Below are 20,995 nucleotides of genomic sequence, written 5' to 3'. Positions count from 1 at the left end.
GGCTATAGGGAAGTTATAATAAAGAAGGGCAAGCGGGTGAGGTGGCCACGTCTATAATCCCAGCAGCTCTGGAGGCTGAGGCAGGAGGATTGCAAGTTCAAAACGAGGCCCTAAGCAGCTCAGTGAGATCCTGTCTCAAAATAAAAAATAAAAGGGGCTGGGGATGTGACTCAGTAGTTAAGGACCCTTGGGTTCAATCCCTGGTACAAAAGAAAAAAGAAAAGAAAAGAGCTGTGCATTCTTAAGATGCGATTTGCCTGGTGAGGAACAGTTTGGAAGGAACTTCTGGACTTCGTCCTGTGTGGTATTTGCGTAGTAGAAACGTGCTTTTAAAAGGCAAAACCGCTTTAGCTCAACCACAGAGAGATTTTGTTATTTCCGCTGTACTCTGGGAGTACGGAGAGCTAAGGTGGGTTTGAGGCTCCTGTTATGTTGCTGGCTCGATGTCATAATTAAAAATAAATGTAGACTCTAAAGCATTAAGATGGCTTTCAGAATATATAGCTGTCATCACCCACCTCTTAAGGATCATTACAGCAAGGGTTTGGCTGGAGAGAAGGGTCAGGCTAGATCTTAGTATCAGAGTGGCCCCTACTTAATCCCAGGGGCATCGAGGTGCCTGTTAATGTGAGGATTACGTTCCAAAATCAACACGAAAGGCCAAAATTGCTTGAGGTAAAAACACCTCTTCAGAATCAGCAGGCACCTGTCTTGGTAATTTGCTCATGTTTTAAGGGGTCCCTGGGAGGTGAGGGTCCCTATGCAATCAGGAGGTTCTGCCCTGCCCCCACAGCCCCCGTGGTGACTAATGGGCCATCTGCACAACGGGTTTTCCTCTTGGTGTCTTGGCCCCCATAGTGTTGGAATTGATAATTCACACGCGAGCTGTGCCCGCCCACCGTACTGCCAGCCACCAGCTGGAGGAAGTGCCTGAGGCCGCTCCTCAGCCAGGGGCTGTCCATCAGAATCACACCTACCCTCCGTGTATCAACGGCACCTGCTCCCAGGTGAGGTTCCCGGTGGCGTTTGCAGAGTGCAGTTCTGACCTCTGCTCAGATGGCCTGCGATGGAAAGGCCTAAGAGATGCTCTTTTGCCTTTCAGGCTTTGGCTGGTCTTCATTTACCCAAAGAAAACATTTAGCTTTTAGGAGAAGCCGCATGGGAGAGTCCTGTGTTGAACTGGAGGAGTCTGTCTCTGAGAACCAGCATCGCACGGACAGCTGCTTTTCTGGTTTGTTTTTCACTTCCTGTGCCACCTGAAAGGCCAGATTTGAACATTCTCTATTAAAAACCAAGCGTTAAGTTAGAATCTTAACTTAAAATTTGTAGGTGGCTGTGGATTTGGACTGGCACCTGTCCTGGGCCCTGCAGACCAAGTTCAGAGAAGAGTTTAATCGCAGGAAGGGAGGTTTACTTGGTTGCTGGAGGCCATGTAGCCTGCTAACCACGCTGTAACCAGTTGACTGGGTGGTTGATAGGTGGGAGCCGGTCAGGCTGTGTTTCCTAAGTGCTGTCAGATCACGGAGTTGGGTGGTGTTCTTAGAACTCGCTCTGGTCGCAGGAGCTGCCTTGTTTGCTCCTTGTGTTTGTTTTGTCTTTGCTCAAGTAACTCTACTAAATTTAATTGGCCTAGGAATTTTCCTTTTAATGGCTTTGGAGTAGTTGGTAGGACACGAAGCAGAGAACCAGCAACGCTCTCCTTTCTCCCAGGGAGCCAGTGGTAGGTGCCCACAGAGCGTGCTGTGTTTGGGGTCTTCTGGCTGCCCCTGGGGATCCTGGGTATGATCTTTGAAGCTCCACAGATTTGTGTTTTGAATGGAGCTGGAACATCCATTTTGATCTGAACTAGGTTTGGAAGTTTTGATAATTAGCACTGGGTCCTCTAGGAGAGTCTCGGGTGTGTGACTAGGTCCTACAGAAAGTGACCTATAGGAACAGGACTGGGTCCTGTACAGAGGTCTCAGGGTCTGACTGGTTAGACACCAGCCCCCCAAAAACAACAACAACAACAACAACAACAAAAGAAACAAACCTGAACTGGGTTCACAGGCAGGTAAGGCTACTGGAATATGGAATTGCGGTTCGGCTGGATCCGGAAGTTGAGTATTGTACATTTTGGAACTCCATCAGGGTTAGTTTATACTGCAGGGGGCCCATGGTACCAAGGATCAGTTTGTGCTTCGAGAGGGCATATGACTTTTTGGGGTTTGTGGTGTCTGCCTGGGTTAGACAGAAACTGGACGAGGTCCAAGGTCTGGAACTTCTCCATTGGAGCCCCAGCCAGTTTTATCTATGTGAATTCCCAGAACCTGTACTTTTTTTTAGACACATGAGTGCCCTTACCAGAAATAACTGCAAATTATAGTGGCCGCAATGATAGAGTTTTAGTTTGGATAAAATTGGTTATATTTTGGGTACATTAAAAGAGGAAGGATGAAAAACCCCATGAGCAATTGAACTTTATTTGTTTTTGGTACCAGGGATTGAACCCAGGGGTGCTTCACCACTGAGCCACATCCCCAGCCCTTTGTTATATTTTATTGAGAGACAAGGTCTTGTGGAGTTGCTTTGGGTCTTGCTAAGTTGTTGAGGCTGGCCTTGAACTCAGGATTTTCCTGCTTCAGCCTCCCAGTCCCCCGGGATTCCAGGCCTGTGCCACCACGCTGCCACCACGCCTGGGGGGGTATTTAATGAGCACACAGAAGCTTTGAAAAAACTGAAGGAGGGGGAAAGGGTTGTTTGTAGAAGCTAAGCCCATTGATCAATGGGGTCTGCTTCCCTCTCCAGTGAGAAAAGGTCAAGGTGCGCTGGTCTGGCAGGGAACGTTTCCCAGGGAGCTCCCTGGACTCAGCGATTTACTGAAAGAACAGGCGGAGTTGGGAAGCTGCCCGTATGTGTAATTTTGAGATTTTGATACCAACCTTAAGAAAATTCGCATCCCTGGAGGAAATCTACGTTTGTGCTCCTGGAAGAGGGAAGATCAAATCACTGGAAGCTTTTTTTTTAATGAAGAAAGCAAGGACAGGTCTCTGTACAAGTGTCACCTTCGGCCATTTTTGTCTCTGCTCTTGGCGGGAATTGGTGTTCAAACCTGAGAGCTGACTAGGAGCAGCAGAGGCAGGTCAGTCCAGGAAAGAGCAAGCTTTCCTTGATTCGACACTTGCTGACGCAAGAAAACAGTCAAGGGTCGAAGAAAATACCCTCAGAATGGTATTCGAGAAGGAAAAGCGGGCCCCTAGGACAGTGGAGGCTGGTTTGTGACCAGGCTGTCTGGGCGTGGCGGGCTCTGCGGTGATGGTTGATGGTGATGGTTGATGGTGATGGTTGAGGACTACCCGTGGTGGTGTTCTTTCAGAGGCTCTGGCTTTCTGTAAATGGTGGGGAACTCATCCTTGCATTCTGCTGGGGTTTATTTTCCGAGTGCCTTAGACTTTAGTCGGTATGTCTCTACTAGAGCCATTTATTTTGGGGTGGTATTTTCTGAACTTTCAACAGCTAACTTTGTAGCTAGGTGTGGTGGTGCATACCTGTCATCCTGGCTACTTGGGAGGCTGAGGCAGGGGGATTGCAAGTTCAAAGCCAGCCTGGGCACTAGCAAGACCCACCCTGTCTCTAAACAACAAGGGATATAGTTCAGTGGTAGAGCACCCCACGTTCAATCCCCACTACCAATCCCCCCGTCCCCAAAAGCTAACTTTTTAAAATGAGAACTTGAACATATTTAAGAACATAAGAACAAACATACTAGGCGAATGTAAGTGGGTGAAAATTGATAAATGAACCTGTTACGTTTGGGGGAATCTTTTGAGGTCTTGGAAGTGTTGTGTTGAACTGAGAGAGAGATGGAATGCCTGAGTGGCTTCCTAGCTAAAATACCCAAACTTACTACACAGGCAGTGTGTCTGACTAGTGAGATTTCCCAGTACCTTTAATGACCGGGGAAGGCTGCTGGCGATGGTTCTGAAGGGAGAACAGCTGTTCACTGCTTTCAGTGGGAAAGTGTGGAATGTGTTCTGACTAATTGGAAAACATGAAGTGGTGCAGTGACAAGATGTGGAAGCCGATCCTGTGTGGCACTGCCCAGATGCTTGACCATCTACGTGTGACACATTCTGCAAAGGCCCCGGGCTCTGGAGCCAGAGGGGAAGCAGATGCACGCATACAGTACAGGAAAATGCAGAAGATGAGTAATTGTGTTAAGTGCTGTGAAGAAGAAGGTTGTCCACTCCCTGCAAATAGAGGATTGGCTGAGTTGTCAGCCATTTTCCAAGTGCCTTGGGTATTTATTGCCATTCTGTGCTGGTCTCAGAGTTTGTGATCGCATCATCCTGTCAGGCGAAAGAGGTAGGCAGAAGGTAAGAAGAGCTTCTTGATCATGCGAACCTTGCTGCGACATCTTGGGGAAAGTTCCTCATATCTAGGTGTTGCCTACGTCTGAGGAAGCTTTCCCTTAGAGTCTCCAACAGAGGTATAGTTCCAGGATGCCCAGGGAGCTCCCGGAAGTCGTAAGGTAGGTACCCGAGGTCTGAGACCCTGAAACTTCACTGCATTTTGGGCGATGAGAAAAACTAGGGTTTACCCAGTAAAATGGGTTTCTCTGTACCCGAAGCTCTCTCTTCATAAGCGTTTTGAATAACCTGCTAGCTGCTCTTGCCAGCCTTCCTACTTGGGAAGCTCTGTATCATCAGAGAACACAGACTATTTCAAGAACACATTCATATCTTACTGATATCCCTCTGTGACTATTCAAATGGTCTTTCAGGGAGTAGCAATGTACCATTGGAAGCTTTGATGGTCTTCCCAGCCATAAATCATTTTAGCAATTTTAGATCTGTCACCACACCAGAATCTTCCCATAATATCTGCCATTGTGCCCACTCCGTTATCAATCAGTGCAGATGAGCAGAGATGGGCACCATTTCACAACCTTTAGAGAGAGGCCTGCTCATGATATCAGTCTTTTCCATACACCTAGCTTTTCTAAACTGCAAGAAAACCAAGATGTACCCTTCAAAGAATGTGCTCGTGGTCAAACATTAATCTGAGATCAGCACTGTGTCTGCTAAATGGCAATAAAAATGACTGACAAGGAGTTTGATTCTACCATTCATCTATTTGCAGCGAGTGGACACTCTTATTAGTACTTAGTTACTAATCTTCTGTATTTTCTTACATCATACACATGCATCTGTTTCTTCTACGAGAAACCTAGATGCTTGTGTTTACTGCTTTAATCTGTTTCCTGGCTGCTAGACTATTTACCAGCTGTTTTAGTTATCTTTCTGTTTCTGTGACCAGAATATCTGACAAGAAGTAATTAGAGGAGGAAATGTTTATTAGGGGCTCATAGTTTGAGGTGTCAGTCCAAGGATGACTGGACTCTTGATCCGGGTCCGAGGGGCATCAGAGCATCATGGAGGAAGAGCATGGCAGAGGAAAGGTGCTTGCCTTAAAGGAAGGGACCACAGAAAAGGCACACCCCTCCGGGGCATGCCCCCCACTCAGCCCACCTCTTCCAGCCATGCCCCAACTGTGTACCTACCAGCTAGTCCATTAAACTAGGATGGACTGGTTATGTTAAAGGTCTCACAACCCAGTCATTTTGTCTCAGAATGTCCCTACGGTAACACAGCAGCTTTGGGGGACACCTTTATATCCATAACATTAGCTGAATCCCTGTTCAGTCTGTAGTTGCTAATATTTTTTGTTGCACAGGAATAAAATGGTATTGTAGCAACTTGGTTACAAGAAAACTAAAGAATGGGCTTTTTGGTTCAAGTGGATAGAAGCTTTGATCTGATTTGGTGGGTTTGGTTCATGGGGACCTTGTCTGAGGAGCATTCTCCAAACTCCTGGTATCATCCCCAAAGCCGCAGTAGTCTCTCTGGTACACTGTGTCTCCATAGAGCCATCAGCTGAATGTTAAATGGTCTCTGACCGAGTAAGAACTCAGCTGCCCGATCACAAGGATACTGTACCCTGTAGATCTCTGACCGAGTAAGAACCCAGCTGCCTGATCACAAGGATACCATAACCCATAGATGATACACGGAGACTGGAAACCTAGGAGGATAGTGACTGAGGTGGGCGCTGATGACACTTTATTCAGTAAAATTTGTATGAGGTGGTGGATTTAGACTGGGCACCTGCATTTGGCCTGAACAGACAAAACCAATATGGAGTTTAATCACAGTCATTGAGCTTTGGTTGCAAGAGGTCCTGTAGCCAACTAACTAAGCTGTTGCCAGCTGACGGCTGTAGCCAGTCAGGTGGGTTCCGGTGCCTCCCTTCTGTTTTCCTGTGAATGCCGTCAGGTCACGTTATTCATTGGGATTCTCAGAACCTGATCTGGTTCTGGGAGCTGCCTGATTGGCAAGTTAGTCTTTGTCTTGCTTTACTCATGCCAACTCTGCTAAATTTACTTGTGGCACTGGGTACTGCACCCAGGGTCTAGGCTGCATTCTACCACTGAGGCACATCCCCCAGACCCAGTTCTACCAAATTACGTTGCCTGAGGAATTTTCTTTTTAACCAATCATGTAATAGTAATCTTATTTACTTTGTTTTTACAAAACACCTTCTTTTATTTATTTTTATGTGGTGCTGAGGATCGAACCCAGTGCCTCGCGTATGCCAGGCAAGCACTCTACCTTGGAGCGACAGCCGCAGCCCCAATCTTATTTACTTTGAATTAAAATTTGTTGAAGCTCTTAGCTACAGGCAAAGCCAAAGATCTGATTGCGTTGAAATCATACTAAGGCTCAGGGCTAGAGTTCCTATAGGTCAGTATCCAGTTACGCCAGAGAACTCGGTAGAAAGTGTGTTTGAAGGAACAAATCTGAGACTCGAATGGCTGATGGACTCAAAAAAGATCATAATCCTCAAGGTGGGTGACAACACACAGTCTGATATACTTTTTATAATATTGATATGTATATTCCTGGAAAGTTTTATTTAGAGTCAGAATTGTATAAATTAGACAGTTTTCCCATTACTTACAACTTCAGAGAGATGTACTTTTTTTGTGTGGTGGTGGTGGAGGCGATTGAACCCAGAGCCTTGTGCATGCAAGGCAAACACTACCACTGAGCTAAACCCCTAGCCCTGAGAATTCCACTTTAAGTACACAGCATTTACTCTACATTTGTAGCAAAGTCAGTTTGAGTAAGATAGTAATATAAAGTTTAAAAAATTTACAAATTAAAAATAAGAATTTGGTTGATCAAAACTGTCAAAGGGGAGGGGATGGGAATTTCTGTCTTCAAAAACATCAAGGTCATAAAAGACAGGCTATGGGGAATGTTCCCTGTTAAAGGAGAGTAATGACCGGTGACTGCAGGTAGAACCCAACCCTAACGGGGATGCCTTACTGGAGGGGAAGTGCTAGAAAGGACATCCTCAGATGTCCTCAGACCTCCTGGCAAGGTTGGACTGTGAATGGTAGATAAAAAGTATCGCTCGTGTTATGTTCATTGTGGCTGATCCCTGCAGCTGTTGTCTAAGAATATTCCTGCTTGTGGGAATAGTTTTCCTCTTAGTTCAGAAAAAGATTGCTTATACATAAAGGGGAAATGCAGCAGATGATGTAGCAAATGGGGTCCCCTGAACCCTGGCTGACTTTGAATGTTGGGAGAAGGTATGTGATGTTCTCTGACCTGCTTTAGTTGTTGTAGTTTTAAGTTTGAATTTTTCTGAAAAGTGAAATGAAAGTGTGAACCTGGAAGCCCTCACTCACTTTGAGGTATTTATTAGTCTGTTAAAAAATATAAAATATTTAGCTGTATTAAAAAATGTCTAAGCTGGGTACAGTGGCACGTAGCTGTAATCCCAGTGGGTTGGGAGGCTGAGGCAGGAGGATCGCAAGTTGAAAGCCAGCCTCAGCTACTTAGGCCCCAAGCAACTTAGTGAGACCCTGTCTCCAAATGAAATAAATATAAAGGACTGGGGATGTGGCTCCATGATTAAGAGCCCTGTTTCAATCCCCAGTACCAAAAAATCAAAAAATTTATTTACGGAATGTCTATCAGAAAACTAAGTTTATTGAGAGTGAGGAACTAGCTGGTTTCTGCTTTTCTTATTGAAACAGGCCTGATTTTAAAAGAGCTGCACAGGAGTCCTGCACAGGCCATGTATTTGGGTGTTTAAGTATCTTGTCCATTGTCCTCTGGACGATAAGCAACTTCATTGCTTTTTTTATTTTTTAATTTTTTTGTACCAGGGGTTTAACTCGGATGCTCAACCACTGGGCCACATCCCCAGCCCTTTTTATTTTTTATTTTGAGACAGGGTCTTGCTAGGATGATGAGGCTGGCCTTGAACTTGCCATCCTCCTGCCTCAGTCTCCCAAGCTGCTGGGATTACACTTCAACATGGTTCCTGAGATCACATGCACCTATAGGTAACAGAGTAGACCTTAATTGTGGTTGAGGAGCCGTTCAAGTTTTAAGAGAGTGAACATCTTGGGAAGGATCATTCAGAAGGTTATTTACCACGCTTCTCTGCCTAGCTCTTTGCCTGGATGTAAAAGTAAACAGTTCTGGCCTCTTGGAGCTTCAAGCTGACATAAGGAATTAATCTAGGGCAGGAACTCAAGTTTGCACTGCAAATCCCCTTAAATGTGCCAGCTGGGCATCATTTTAATGTTACGATTTTGAAACATTTTGTGTGCCTTTATTATAGTTTTTGGTTGACTTTGCCCTTGAAAAAGGAAATATCTAGTCAAGGGCACTAGTGCCCAGAGCTCCTCTTTGAAGTTCTTGCCTGCTTTTGGTGTAATAGCTACAAACTCTGTCCAGCCACGAGAGTTGGAATAAGCAGCTTCTCCTCTGGAAGTTTTCTTGGCCCCGTCCCCTTAACAGAGACCGAGCCCATGGGGCGTGTCTGTGCGCAGGTTTTGGGCCTCAGGGTGCAGACACCTGTCCTACGGGCTGGGCTCTGCTAAGCCCTGTGGAGAACTGGCCCCGCGGCTCCAGCTCACGCTTCCAGGCCTCCCCTGATCTTGCTCCATTTTGTGCAGCAGCCAGGAAGCCTTCCAGAGGCCAGGGGACTGGAATGAAGTGAATTTATTTTCCTACTTAAAATAACCCTGGCAGCTGTGGGTTGAAAGCTCCTGATCACGAGGATGGCACCATCCCTCTGCTGGCGCTCCTGGGAGCTGTGCCCCGAGGGTCACGGCAGGGTGCTCTTGGAGTTGGGATTCGACCTTTCTTCATACAGACGAGAAAACTTAAGGCCCATGAGAACTTCAGTGGCCTGACACTGGGGTGAGCCCTTTGCAGCCAGACAAGGAGAACCCAGGGACAGGGTCCTGGCCAATGCGAACTCTCCAGAACCTCACACTGCTCTTTTTCTGGCCTGGCCACTGATGAAACCCATGTATATGTGATAGTTTATGTAACAGATATGAAAATATTGCAAAATATTGGAGTGTTTATAATTTACCAGAGACATCAAGTACCATCATAATATTGGGCAGCCATTGTTACCATCTACCTTCAGAATTTTATCTTCCCAGACTGAAACTCTGTACCCATTAAATATGCAGCTCTCCTCCCCTGAGCCCCTGGCAACTACTGTTTTATTTTCTGTCCTTAAGAATTTGGGTCCTATAGTTTCTTCCTTCACGTGAAATCATGCAGTATTTACAGTATTCATCTTTTTGTGTCTCTGGCTTATTTCACTTGGCACAATGCCCTCCAGATTCTTGAGGAATAGTACTTAGGGCTGAATACTATCCTACTGTATATACATACCACATTTTGTTTATCCTTCCAGCCTTGTTGGGACTCTGGAGTTACTTCTCCCTTTTGACTACTATGAATAATGCTGCTGTGGACGTAGGTGTACAAATAGCTGTTCAGGTCCCTGCTTTTCACTTTTGAATGTAGACTCAAGGTCATATGGGCGCTCTGTATTCCATTTGGAGGGTACCTTGACTCTGGCCTCTGATTCTTGGTCCTTCCTGACTTCTGTGGACTCCTGTACACTGAGGGCTGTACTTGGTTTCCTGGGCATAGCTCCCAGCCCTGGGTCCCTGGCTTCCTGAGGATCTCCGCCTGCATCTGGGGGCTCTCACTTCTCTTCCCACTTAGGTGGAGTGGAGAATTGAAAGGGAACTGAATGAAACTCATTTCAAGGAGCATGGCAATTCCGTGAGGGAAAAAGAAATAGAATTCAACGTGGCACTGGCAGGTTTACCGCTGAGTCTTGTTTTGGATTTCATGTGGCTTCATTTGTCATACCTGAGATCTGGGTGGCATGCTCAGAGTCAGCGTGGCTTTGGAGGACCTTTCTACCATGTTCTTAGTTACATCTGCATTTAATGGAGGTGGTGTTGGGGAAAAGAGTATCAGGAGGTAGGAAAGAAATCTATCACTGCATGGCCTTGGGCCTTGGATTCCTGTCTATGAAACTGAACTAATACTGTGAAACTAGTAATAAGGACTTCATGAGTGATTGGAAATGAACCTGAACTACCTGGAGCAGTGCTTAACAGTCACTGTGCTAATTATTCATTTGCCCTTCCCTGTTCATTATGAAATAGTTGGAAGCTGTGTGTGGTCCCCAAACATTTTTAAAAATGTATCATACAAACCCTGTGTCAAGGTCTGACTTTGGTTCTTAACTTCTGAAGGGTGAAGCTGCCACAGATGGGAGAAGCTTGGGGGAACCATAGGAGAGCTGGGTTCGAGTCCATATTCAGTTAAGTACCATGGTTTAGGACACCCCTGTGTGCCCACCCAACTTCCTTCAGACTCATTCCTCACCTCTCAAGAGAGGCTGTCCCTCTCATCTCTCTGGCTCTGCCCACTTTAAGAGGTTAGCAATTCCCAGTTGTCTTTTCGTGCGTACTGTGCTGAAGGCAGAGAGTAGAATGGAGTTCCTGGAAGAGAAAGCACTATGCTGAGTGCAGAGTTCCTTCTGAATGCCGTTCTTTTTCTCCAAACTCTGTTCTCATGTCTGCAGGTGGTAAGCGCATCTCCTCAGCAGTGTGTGAAGTGAGCTGAGAGACTGAAAAGCCAGGAACTGGGTTGTCTGACATTCCAAGACCCTCCTCTTCAGGGCCTGGTGGGGACCAGAATTTTCTGGTACCAACTTGGTGCCAAGTCTTTATCTAGCCCAGAATCCCAATACCAGTGGGGAGTCAAGTCCCAGTGTCCCCATGTCTCTGGGACCACCCACCTCTAGCAAGGGAATGTGGAAAGGGTCAGTGTGTGTCACTTGTGCTTGCTCGGAAATAGAAGGAAGCCATCCTCAAAGAATTGGATGGGCTCTTGGTTTGCCTACCCCAAGACTTGGCCACTGTACAGTTGAGCTTGTCTTTAGTTCTCAGTCTTTATATTCTCCAAGGAAGAATAGTCAGCTTGCCTTTTTGTTCCACTCTTTTTTAAAACAATTTTTTCAGTTGTCTATGAACTTTATTTATTTATATGTGGTGCTACGAATGGAACCCAGTGCCTCACACATGCTAGGCAAGCGCTCTGCCACTGAGCCCCAGCCCCAGCCCTCTACTCTTCCTCTTTAAGAGACAAAACCAAGTCGCTTTATTACCCTGCAGTAATGCTGCACTTTTCATTGCGTTTTCACCTCCTGACGTTCAGTCTGCACGTCAGGATTTTTCTGGGTCACTTGCAGTCTGAGGTCTACCTGGTATCTTGACTTTCTGCAATGTTGATCAGTCACCAGAACTCACTCCAAAAGTATTTACGGATGTCCACATGTGCCCAGCAGAGGCTGGTGGCCAAGAATCCTTACCTCAGACATTCTAACCTAACAGGGTCCCCAAGGGAAGAGGATGGAGTGGCATTCTGTTGCCCTTGGCTCATGCCACTGTTTAAATGGCTTGTGGATGAAAAAAAGAGCTGTGAACTCTGTGAAGAGCTGTGAATGAGGTTTGGGGCTGTCTCTGAATTAAATGTATAGGTGTTGGTCTCTCTGCCTGACTCTGGCGTTAGGGAAGGTGACGTTTTTAAACGGTACCTTTCGAGAGTCCTGAAGCTCCAAGCTCTCCATCTTGCTGCTGTACCCTAAGAGCTTGCCCACCTTGTCTTCGCAAGCTGCTTCACACTGTTAGGTACAAAAAGACAGGATGTGTTGCCTCACATGTCGTTTCTGATCTTGCGGGCTTGTGGTTTGGGGGTTCCTTTTTGCAGAGGATCACTGGAAGGAGGGCACGAGGCTGACCCACGACTCTTTGGAAATAGGGATTTAAAAAATTGATGTTCTCACAGACTAGACTATACTGTGGTTTGTGGAAATAAAACTTCTGGAAAGAGCTTTGTGTGTGTGCATGGGAACGTCTTTGTATATTTTCTCAAGTTCAGGACTCTAGCAGTGTTTGAGAAATCTGTCAGAATGGTATTCAGAATGGTCCACAGTTCATAGAAAACAATTTCTAGTTTCTCTTTAACGGCTCATCTCCTGCCCTCTTAGAAGGGAGTGGCCGTGAATAGCAGGGTCAGGAATGTGGGGTTGTGTTGTCAGACTCTGAACTCTGGCTCTGGATTCTGGAGGTACAGATAGCACTTGTTGGCTAGGAGTGACGCTGGCCAGAGGAGTGGCCGGAAGGCTGCTCGATTGTTTGGATGAGTGCATTTGTCATGGGAGACTGCTGGTTGTTTTTTTTTTTTTTTTTAAACAAGCATAAAAATATCATTTTCTCAGAGGAAATTGTTTTGCACACAAATGCCATGGAACTTGGCCATCGTGGAGTGTTTATCGTGAGGTAGTTGGGTAACTGAAGAGCTTAGTTCTGAGGCTCTTATGAAGGTGAAGACTCCCTTGGAGTGTTCGACTTCCTGTCCCAAAACTGTAGGAAGCCCTGTCGTGTCTCCAGAGGATGCCAGGCCGCTTGGCTCCTTCGTGACTCTGGTTGTAGTAGTTTTCTCACAGCTTCCTACATAAAGATCAAGTACTCCTGGAAGCCGGGAGACCAGGCTGAGTACCACAACAGGGACTGTGCCCTCAAAATCAGAGGGGAAAAAGTTAGAACGGGTCATGTTTCCAAATGAAGGCTTGGCTCCTGGTGGGGCTGCAGTGTCAGTCAGTGTCCTTTGCTCTCGGGGCACATCTCTTATTTACCTTTTATCAGCTGCAGATTTACTTAAAACCCTTGCCAAATCTCTTCACTCCAACCAGATGCTCATATAGTGAGTTAACACACAGTTTTACCTAAGTTTGAAGAGCTGTTTGTGGGGGGCTTGGGGAACAGAGATTCGGGTTGTCTTGTTGAGCCTGCACCTCTCCTAGGACTCTCTAGAAGTTATTTTAGGAAATCTGAAAGCATTTCTCATAGAGCCTGGAGATAACAAATGAACTTGTCTCAGCCACCTAGCCCTGTAATGATGTATTTAGGTAATGGTGAAAATACTCTCCAACGTGCATAAAGAAAAGGTCTGAGTTATTTTTCTGCTGCTGTAGATTATAACTCATTATAAGCCTCTGCCTCCTCCCTCCTGCTGATTCTGGCGCCCGCATTGGAAGGCGCTGGGGTTGGAGCCAGTGTCCGTGGGAGGAAGTGTTCTCTGCCTCCTCTCTGGAGCGTTTGTGGCGTTAGTTCTTTCTTCGTGGGTGCCTTGCTGAATCTAAACAACCAGGTGTCTGTTAAAGTAATGAATCTTCCTCAGATCTGCAGCCCTGTGGTGCCCTGGCTTCGTGTTCCAAATGTCACCTGGTGAGGGTAAAGCGTTCTCCTAGGAGAGGTGCTCAGAATCCGTCACAGGATGAAAACTCTTAGACAGTTCTCACTGATGGTTGTGGGGGTGGCTGAGAATCAGGTGCATAACTTTCCCAGCCGTGTGCACTGGCGTGCTGCATGCTTGAGAAGCCATTCTAGAGAAGTGGCAATATCTTTGTGGTCATGGCCTGCTCGGAATTCGGCTAGATGATCACCAAGCACATTTGCAGCAGTGTGGCCCCACCACTCCCACGGGTGGCCTTCCGTGGCTCTCGCTGCTCGCTTGTTGCTCTTTGTGTCTTCTGTTGTCTGTTTTCCCAAGGTCTTGACCTTGAGGTGAGCACAGTGCAGTCTTGCCGGGACACGGTGCTTCTTGCCAGCAGTTTGCACACCTCTTGCTTTGGCTGACACTTCCCACCTCCAAACAAGTACATACTCCTGCTGCAGCAGAAGACCTTGCACCCCTTGGCCACCTTGTCCCACTGTGATGGGCTTGTGGCGTGCTTCTGGGAACTGGGCACTAATGAAAAACACAGGTGGGCCGACCTTCAAACTTTGGGGGACTTTTGTTTAAAATTTATTTTAATGCCTCTAATTAAAACCTTGCCTATTCTAGGAGTTTATTTTGATTGCTTATATAGTATATATGGAATGTGTCTCTCGTAAGGGCTGGCTTTCCTTGGGAGTGAAACCAGATCATCAGTCATATTTTTTACTTGTTCTGTTTGGTTAGACATGACAGTAGAATGCATTTTGACACATCATACATAAATGGAGCATAACTTCTCATTCTTCTGGCTGTAAATGATGTAGAATCACACTGGTCATATAATCATGTATGTACACAGGGTAATAATGTCTGATTCATTCTAGTATTTTAAGACTGTTTTCAGTCATGATTGAGTTTTTCGAATTAGAAAACAAATGTAAGGATGCTTTCTCACATGATTTTATAAATGTCAATTGTAGAAAACTGGAAAAATAAAGGTGAAAGAAAAACGCATTGTGAAAGAAAAATGTATTGCAGAAATCTCTTTAGATGTATGACTTACATGATTTCCTATCCATGAGTTTGCTGTGTTGCTACTCAGGTCACCCTGCGGGGATGAGTTGGTCCCTTGCAGTCTGACTGCCACTGTGGTGAGAGACCACTTTGGGGATGGCTGCCCTGTGCCCTTCCCCAGCCCTTGCTGTGTGACCTGCACAGCTGCAGAACTTCTGGGAGCCATTGGGGTAGAACCACGCCCACTTCCAGGAACTTTGAAGAGAGCCAGGCACAAGTGGACGTGGTGACGGGGGAGCTTGTGGCAGTGCCTGGCATGTTACCCGTGACCTGAGCGTGCTGGTGAGGGAGTGGCCTGAAATCGCCTGTGTTCCAGTGGGCACAGCTATGACAATGTTCTGAAGGGTGGAATTAGACGGTTGCCTCTTTTTTCTTTGGAATTCTTTTTCTGACTCTTCCTGCACAAAAGAGCTGATGAGAAAAGCTTTAATATATTCCATTCGGAGAGGACTCGGTTTGGTGAGGTTACTCAATGATATTTCTGAGCTGCTGAATTTTAAATGGTGTTTTTTTCCTAAATGTAGGCTGGTTTGTTCTTACCTATAATGTTCTAGGCAGACGTCAGCAGGCAGCTCTATCCAATCAAAAGGCCTCTGCTTACTTGTACAGAATAGCAGGATAGACCCAGTGATTCTCAGCCTTGGCCACACAGGCCACTGACTGTCTCAGGCCACTCTGGACCACTGGCCTCTTTGGCGTTACAGTTTCCAAAGCTCCCTAGGGGTGCTGTTGCTCAGCCAGGATTGAGAACCAGGTGGAACTCAAAACTCACCCTCAGATAGATGGGAAAGTAGCAGGTCGGGACCAGAAGGCCCGAGTACGTGGGAGATGGTTTATCCTTCTACGTGGGGCAGAAGGATAATGTCCCTTCAGTATGTGATGGGTGGGCAAAGGAGGGGGTATCATGTCACCTGTTGTCCTGGCCCAAGGAACTGATTTTAGATGACAGAGTAGCCCTAATCGGTATTCCCGGCCTCGCGTTGGCATGGCGAGTCGGGGTCCTGGCTGATGCGGGAGGCCAGATTCCACACACATCTCTAGCTCTGGCTGACTTGGCTTTTTGCCAGTTCTGTAGAGAAGGGGCATCTTCCTCTTCCTCTTGTTTTATCTGGTCCTTACCATGGCCAGAGGGAATTATTGTCTTCATTTTGCAGATAAACCAGAGTCTCGGCTGGAATGAGTGATGTGTCTAAGGAGAAATGGTCAGCGTCTTTCCAGGGACCCGCGCTGTGTGGAACAGTGTCCTGGATGGTTGCCTGCTGGAGGCAAATGCAGCATAAAGAAGAGGGTGGCAGGTGCCACGTGCTACTCTAACTCCTGAGCCGTGGGAAACTAGAGGGACAAAACAGCAGCAGGGGCCAGAGCCTTCGGGTGAGTGAGCAAAGGTCCAGAAAGTGGTCCCGGGTCTTGGCTGCGCAGCAAGTCCTGGCAGAGCCTGTGACACTGCTGGTGCCCAAGCAGCGCCCCAGACCTGCGACATCAGACAGCAGGATGAGCCCCAGGCCCCACATCAAAGCCACAGGGTGAGAACCCCTGTCCTAGGAGAGCCCAGGACTCACTAATGCAGCCTGGTCCAGGAGGAAGGGGATCAGGGGATTTGAACCGAGGGCACTCCTCCCTTCTGCGCCTGTCAGGTGGGGTGCAGAGGAGGCGGCGAGGGGACCCTGGGATGTAGAGGAGGTGCAGGCTCTGCATTGGCAGAGAGGCAGGGACCAGGTGACCCACGTGGAGACCTCTGAACCTAGCATGGTTTTTATCTCTGTCCTTGTTCCCCAGCTGGAGGGGGCTTCACGTGGGGCGTGGGGAGCTGGAGGGCTCAGGTGGAGGGTTGTGGGGAATAGCTGCTGGGGAACTTGAATAGCCCGTGGTCCTGCACTTGTGGAGAAGCCCAGGCCCACCGTGCAGTAGGACCTGAGGTTAGGTAGGGGCCGAGGTGCCAGGGGACCTGGCACACTGAAGTGAGCCCCGTCCTCACCAGTTCCTGACTCTGTGACAGATGATGAGCATGATAAGAGTGGGATCAGCTATTTTAGGAACTTAGCAAATAGCATTGTGTGCATGTGGACAGAGAGGAAGTTATCAGGAGCCGACTTTCCAGTTTCCCTGTGAAAAACTGAGCCCCACCCCCCAGATTCAAAGGAGTTCACCTTTTCTAAAGGTTAAGGTTTTTTTTTTTGTCAATGAAACAACATAGTCTTTGAATGTGTAAGTGTCTCCTCCCTGAATTTGTCCTGTGCTCTGCCTAGATTGACAAGTCAGGGCAATAGGTGAGTAAATAGCAATGTGAGCAACCAGTAAATAGAAATTGGTTACAGGATTCACTTTGGGTCCAGAAAGATCTGTTGGGCAAGTTGGTCAGTCTGTCACGGGAGGGTCTGGGGGCTGGCACCTTGTGTGTTTAAGGCTCCCTCTGCCCTGAATTGGGCAGTTACTAGTTTCTGAGGGCTGCTGTAACCAGGACCACAAACTTGAGTTTTATGAAACAGCAGAACAACAGTTCTGGGGTCCACAAGCCCAAAAGTGGGGTGCCAGCAGGGTTGTGCTCCTGAAACCTGTGGGGGTGGGGGTCACTTGCCTCTCCCTGGCCTCTGGAAGATTGTTGCTGACAATCTCTGGGGTTGTTTGCTGAGGTCTAATGCCTGTCTCACCACATGGTGTTCTCCCATGTGTCTCTTCCATGGCCATCTTCTCTTGAGGACGCCTATCATACTGGATTAAGGGCCCACCCTATGACAGTGTGACATCAACCAACATTGTTTTATTTCATGAGGTAAATAACAAAACAAGTGCAATGACCCTATATTTTTATAAAAAACAATAGATTTTGAGATGTGAGTCTTACCATGTTTCCTATGCTGATCTTGAACTCCTGGGCTTACGTGATCCTCCTGCTTCAGCCTCCTGAGTTGCTGGGACTGCAGGTGTGCACCACTGTCTGGCAATGACCCTCTTTTAAATTCACACTTGGAGGTATTGGGGGTTGGAACTTCACATCTGTAGCAGATTAATCTGTTAATTAATTTCTGTAGCAGAAATTAATCTGTAGCAGAAAGTGGATCAGGGGCTTTGTGCACATTTAATCTCCAAGCAGGCCTGTGTGATGGGTGTTATCCCCATTGGACATACCCGGAAGCTCAGACTGGTGGGGTCTCAGCCTAGCCACATCGGTAACAAGGGATGGAGTCAGGCTTTGAACTCAGGCTTTGGGACTCTAGAGCAACATACAACTTCCCTAGTTGAAACAACTGTAGACTCCTATGAATGGAGTTCATAACTCTTTTTACCTTTCTCAGGTAGTGTACTGGGGACATTAACTGGGGACTTAAGCCAGTTTTAGGAAACCAGTCAAATATTAAAATACAACTTTCTTGCTTTTTTTCCCCCTTGGTACTGGGGATTGAACCCAGAGGTGCTAAGCCATGAAGCCACATACCCAGCTCTTTTTAATATTTTGAGACAGCGTCTCACTAAGTTGCTGAGGCTGGCCTCGAACTTGTGATCCTCCTGCCTCAGCCTCCTGAACTGCTGGGATTACAGGCATGTGCCGCTGCTTGGCTTGCCTCACCTTTCCTAATGAAAACATGAAGTGAGATTTGTTGAGGTGTGAGATGGAAGAGTTCTCTTAAATTTCTGTTCCTATTGCTCTCACAACTTCTGTTTACTGGAATAAAGAGAAGCTTTTTAGATCCTGGTTCCTCAACTCCCTGCTGAAGGTCTTGTCTCTTACGTCTTCAGCCTTACCTACAAGGACCTGTGCTATTTCTTGTGGTGGCGGGCTCTCCAGCACTCGAGGCTCCGAGTGGGAGAACCGGGTCATAAGATGGCATGGGCTGTGGTTGTGACAGCCTGGCTCCGTCGTGACTGCTGTGGACTGCTGTGCTTACATCTGCAGGATGGAGGTCGATACCTTGCAAACGAGTCCTATGCACTGTCTTATCTCGGGCTTCAGCTTCTGGAAGCCTCTAACAACCTTTCCTAAATGGCTAGCTTTGAATGATCAGATGTCAGGATCAGAATTCCCAGGGGGAAAGTCCTGGTAATAACGAGTCGTCCATGAGTCTGAGGAGGTAAATTGCGCCTGCTGAGCTGCCGCCACTCATCTCATGAAATTTTAATTTTATTTGATTTTTTTCCCTCTCTCATTACTGGCTCCAGGTTTGCATTTTGCCACACGTTTTCTGTCCACAAATGTTGGTGGAAATGCCTCTTGGGGGTCAGAAGGACAGATTTCCTAAAGACAGGTTAGGTGATCACTGTCGGCATGGAGTGTGGTGGCCTTCAAGACAGGGCAAGCTGTCACTGTCCTCGCTCCTTGTTTCTTGACCTTGCCTTAGACCTCGTCAGGATCTGCACATGACTGAGCCCGGACCTGTGGCTTTCTTGGAACCTGAAAAAGGTGACCAGTTCTGTGACATATCAGCGGCCAGTGTTTTGCAGACTGACGACGTTGCCTTTGGGGCAGGTGGAACATGGACAGTGCGGTCACATTGTGCCCTCGTTCCACGGGGTAGAACCCACTTCTGGGGAGTTAGTATGTTCTCCCAGCCTCCAGCTTGCTCTGTTGGCCTTTTTCTGCTGTTGGAGATTAAAGGTTAAATTCCCGTCTGCATGACTTTCCAGAAAAGTTTCCGAGTCTCAGGGCACACTTTGCACCTGAGGAGACTGCTTTTTTTGTTCTTAAAGGAACTGCTTAATCCTTGGGATAAATTTCATTACTGAAGCGTGCATCTTCTGTCCAGCCCAAGGTTAGACTAGTGGGCCACTGCAGTGGAATCACAGAACTGCTGCTGTGTTGCAAGTCACTGGAAGGGAGAGACAGATGGCAGGCTTTGAGTAATCGGATTTCAAGATCAGATGCACAGTGAACAAAACTCCAGCTACTCAGCATATGGAAAAGCAGCTTCCTTTAGGTGAACTGAAAAAATTCAGTTCTTGACTTTATAGGGTTCATTAAACATTTTTTGAAGGCGCATCAAGAACCAGGTATGCGTTGGGCATGATAGTGCATGCCTGTGATCCCAGGAGCTCCAGAGACTGAGGCAGGAGGATTGCAAGTTCAAAGCCAGCCTTGGCAATGGCCAGGTGCTAAGCAACTCTGTGAGACACTGCCTCTAAATAAAATTCAAAATAGGACTGGGGATGTGGCTCAGTGGTTGAGTTCAATCCCTGGTATCCCCCTCCAAAAAAAGAACCAGGTATGCAGACTTAGGTAGAGATAAAGGATCCCAGGCCTTCCCCTTGCATCTGCCGCTCAATGAGCATGTTCCTAAGAAAGCTCCTGTAGTTTGTAAACGTCCCAAGCAGTAGCAAATTAGATATAATTTGATGCCTGAGAACACTGTTATTGAAGACACATGTTGACATGAAAATCAGAAGAAAGCATGGGTTTTGTTGTGAAGGGTATTATAAACCCTCCTGCTAAATGCTAAGTGATCTAAGCTTTGTCTTTTGTCACCCCTGTATACCTTCTGGATGGAGGGACCCACTGAATGGAGTTCACACATTCTCTCTGGGGAAGGACTAAGTATTAAAATGTGCCTAGCACATAGTGGATGCTCAATAGATTTTTTAAAAAAATTGCATGTGAGCTACTATTTTGAAATACTCCTAGGCTTACCTAATGAACCAGGCAATCTCCTTCCTTTTCAAGATGTGTTTGCAGTTTTCTGGGTTCCCAGGGTGGGGGTGGGGTGATTCCTCCCACGTGAAGAGCCAGAACCTACAGGGAAGCACCGCCTTTCGTTTTGAACTTGAACCTATGGAAATGTCTTTGTTCACTGACCCTTTTGGCTCTCATATTGATTTCCTTTTTGCAAAGGAGGTCCTGTTGCCCTATTTTTCTGATTGTCAAATGCCTGCGAGCTCCGTTTCCTGCCTTTAATTATGTACAAGACCATTAAAGAACGAGTGGCTTGTGAGGTGGAGGTAGTGGCGGTGTGGCTTTCACAGCATAAGGTGCTGGCGGGCAACAGGCCGCATTTGTGATACAATTTGACTGGCAGACTGATTTGTACACCCTGTGCTGTGAGCAAGTCTTGCTGAACAAGTTTAACAGCCTTTTTGCAACTGTTTCTGAGCACGAAATGAGAATTCTTTGTATTTCAAGTTCAATCTTGTGCACCCCCCCCCCATCCTCAGTATCTCCTGGGTGGGAATTGAACAGTCTAAATTGGTGACCAGTTAGAAATCGAGGCTAGGACGCACACCAAGTGGCTACTGAGAAGTGATAAGATGTAAGATGTGTTATGAGCCTGCTT

The 20,995-nt window shown here is 46.9% G+C and overlaps 1 protein-coding gene across 5 annotated transcripts in view; it reads left to right on the top strand.

Moving 5' to 3' along the window:
• Tbc1d8 (TBC1 domain family member 8) overlaps positions 1-20,995 on the top strand; it is a 114,197-nt gene that overhangs the window by 13,472 nt on the left and 79,730 nt on the right. The window contains exons 1-2 of one of the 5 annotated variants that reach the window (XM_047522050.1): positions 872-1,007; positions 1,103-1,231. The exons of 3 other annotated variants lie outside the window; for them this stretch is intronic. In XM_047522050.1, the coding sequence (XP_047378006.1) occupies positions 1,159-1,231 (73 nt within the window). In that variant the 5' untranslated portion in view covers positions 872-1,007; positions 1,103-1,158. Of the gene's footprint in view, positions 1-871; positions 1,008-1,102; positions 1,232-16,090; positions 16,110-20,995 lie in introns of those variants that run through there. One more of the 5 variants, XM_047522055.1, reaches the window with a different exon arrangement.

Source organism: Sciurus carolinensis, chromosome 13 (genome assembly GCF_902686445.1).
Source record: "Sciurus carolinensis chromosome 13, mSciCar1.2, whole genome shotgun sequence".
Lineage (NCBI taxonomy): Eukaryota > Metazoa > Chordata > Mammalia > Rodentia > Sciuridae > Sciurus > Sciurus carolinensis.
The sequence above is the reverse complement of the archived record's forward strand: the minus strand, read 5'-3'. Positions and strand labels throughout refer to the sequence as shown.